The sequence below is a fragment of the Gymnodraco acuticeps genome, unplaced genomic scaffold (assembly GCF_902827175.1).
Source record: "Gymnodraco acuticeps unplaced genomic scaffold, fGymAcu1.1, whole genome shotgun sequence".
NCBI classification, from domain to species: domain Eukaryota; kingdom Metazoa; phylum Chordata; class Actinopteri; order Perciformes; family Bathydraconidae; genus Gymnodraco; species Gymnodraco acuticeps.
The window spans coordinates 10,467-12,500 of NW_022991651.1; the positions used below are offsets into that span (position 1 = coordinate 10,467).

General features: G+C 46.5%; 1 protein-coding gene across 1 annotated transcript; it reads right to left on the reverse strand.

Moving 5' to 3' along the window:
* Nucleotides 1-324: 324 nt before the first annotated feature.
* Nucleotides 325-1,718, reverse strand: LOC117534365 (immediate early response gene 2 protein-like). Its single transcript, XM_034198540.1, has one exon. The coding sequence runs from the start codon at nucleotides 1,515-1,517 to the stop codon at nucleotides 987-989; it is 531 nt and encodes a 176-aa protein (XP_034054431.1). The 5' UTR covers nucleotides 1,518-1,718; the 3' UTR covers nucleotides 325-986.
* Nucleotides 1,719-2,034: the final 316 nt, after the last annotated feature.

Below are 2,034 nucleotides of genomic sequence, written 5' to 3' on the forward strand. Positions count from 1 at the left end.
GTGTGTGTGTGTGTGTGTGTGTGTGTGTGTGTGTGTGTGTGTGTGTGTGTGTGTGTGTGTGTGTGTGTGTGTGTGTGTGTGTGTGTGTGTGTGAAAACATATAAGTGAAAACCTGGATTTCCCCCTATGGATAAATAAAGATTAATCCTCTTTAAATGACTACCTCATAACAGTGGAACATTTATTTTAAATATGCTTTTAACTTAAAGCTTATATGTTGACATTCTGTATTTTTTTTTAAAAGGGTCCACAAATTAAATTATGTTTAAATGCTTTACATTAAATAATGATATATATCTTAATAAACAGAGCAGGACAACTGAGTACCTTTGAATGTGTTTATTTCAAATATTTACAGAAAATGAATTCATCATTCAGGTAAAAATAGCAGCTTTGAATGTGAGGTAATATTATTGTTCACATGTCTGATATGACACATTAACATTTCAGTGACTTTACATCTCTTCTCCAGACAGCTCGTGTTGTTGTTCTCAAACCACCACGTGATCACAGGAAAGTCCCACAGCAGTAGTATCGATCTACCAAAGTCCACAGCAGCATTTGAATGTGTTTCTATGTGTGTGTGTGTGTAAGTCCTTCCTGTTTGAGTTGTTTGGCAGGAAATTCCCCTAAAGTCTTGTGAGTTAATTTCTTCTTCTGTGACTCATGTGCTGATTCACACACTTTGAGTCAGCACCAGTCTCTTGTTTGGACTCATCCAAAGTGTGAATCACCAGGAAACAAAGAATAAAACACCCTTTAAGTTTCTTCCTCTAACTTCTCCCAGCCTGCTCCACCAGGCCTGGTTCCTCTGCCTCTCCAGGGCTCCTTCAGCAGCCGGAGAGCTCGCACTGTGGCCCGGGTAATCCTTCAGTCCCGGGACCGGCGGTGTCGCTCAGCTCCTCGGTGCGTAAAAGGGGGTCAAACCAGCCCTTTTTCGGTTAAGTTCAGAATCACTCCATTACATAGGAGGCTGTTTTGTCCTCTCAGAAGGCAGCTATCGCCCGGTTTAGATTCAGAGACAACGCGCTCAGTGACTCCGCTCCTCGGCAATGTGGAGCCGCGTGCCTCTCCTCCCCGGGCTCCAGCCTCGCCCTCTTAATGGGCAGGAAGTCTGGCGCCGCCGCGGCTTTTCCCCGGCGTTTCCTGGACTGCTTGGTGGGGCTCATGTTCTCTTTGTCCTCCGTGATATCACCCTCCTCACACCCTTCGTCTCCGCTCTCCGGTTCCTCGGAGGTCTGGAGCTCCGGCTGAGGCTCCGGAACAATCTGTTCCCCCGCCGGGCTGCTGGAGCTCGTCTCCATCGGTTCCGGGGTTGGTTGCACGGCGCTCGGCATCTCAATCTCCCGGGAGGAGTGATAGATGTCCCGGGCAGACCTCATGACCAGGGAGAGCAGGAGGCTCCGGTGCAGTCTCAGCCCGCCTCTCTGGCTCCTGGAGGCGTACAGCTTGCTTATCGACACGGCCAGGATCCGTCTGGCTTCGGCGTTCACTTCCATAGCGGTTGTGGCAATCATTCTTCTAGTTTTTACGCCGCGTAATTACGCACGGTTAGTTTTGGTTACTTTCTTTTTTAGTAACGAACAGATAAATCGTATCTGTCCTGAGTTAGACTTTATAGTTTCTAGTTCCTAAGCTCAGACTTCAGATGTTCACCAGTTGTTGTACTCTCAGAAATGAGAGCGAACTTGTAGCTGGGTGGCTTTTTATTTCCTCTTTGACGTAACATGGACTTCATTCCTCAGTAAGTGACAAACAGGCGCCGCCCACACCTGATGTAGCTACCACACACACACACACACACACACACACACACACACACACACACACACACACACACACACACACACACACACACACACACACACACACACACACACAGACACCATCTGTTACGTCTACAGTTTTTTTTTTTTTTATTTAGAATCCTGATTCTGCTGCAAGTCATTTCTCGCATCCCATTAGATACAAATATCTAATTTACTAAAGCCAATCCTGGAGGTTACACTCTACTATATGTTATCATTATGCAAT

What these genes read in the sequence shown, in the direction of transcription:
- LOC117534365 (XM_034198540.1), bottom strand. Translation starts at nt 1,517, where the DNA reads ATGATTGCCACAACCGCTATGGAAGTGAACGCCGAAGCCAGACGGATC.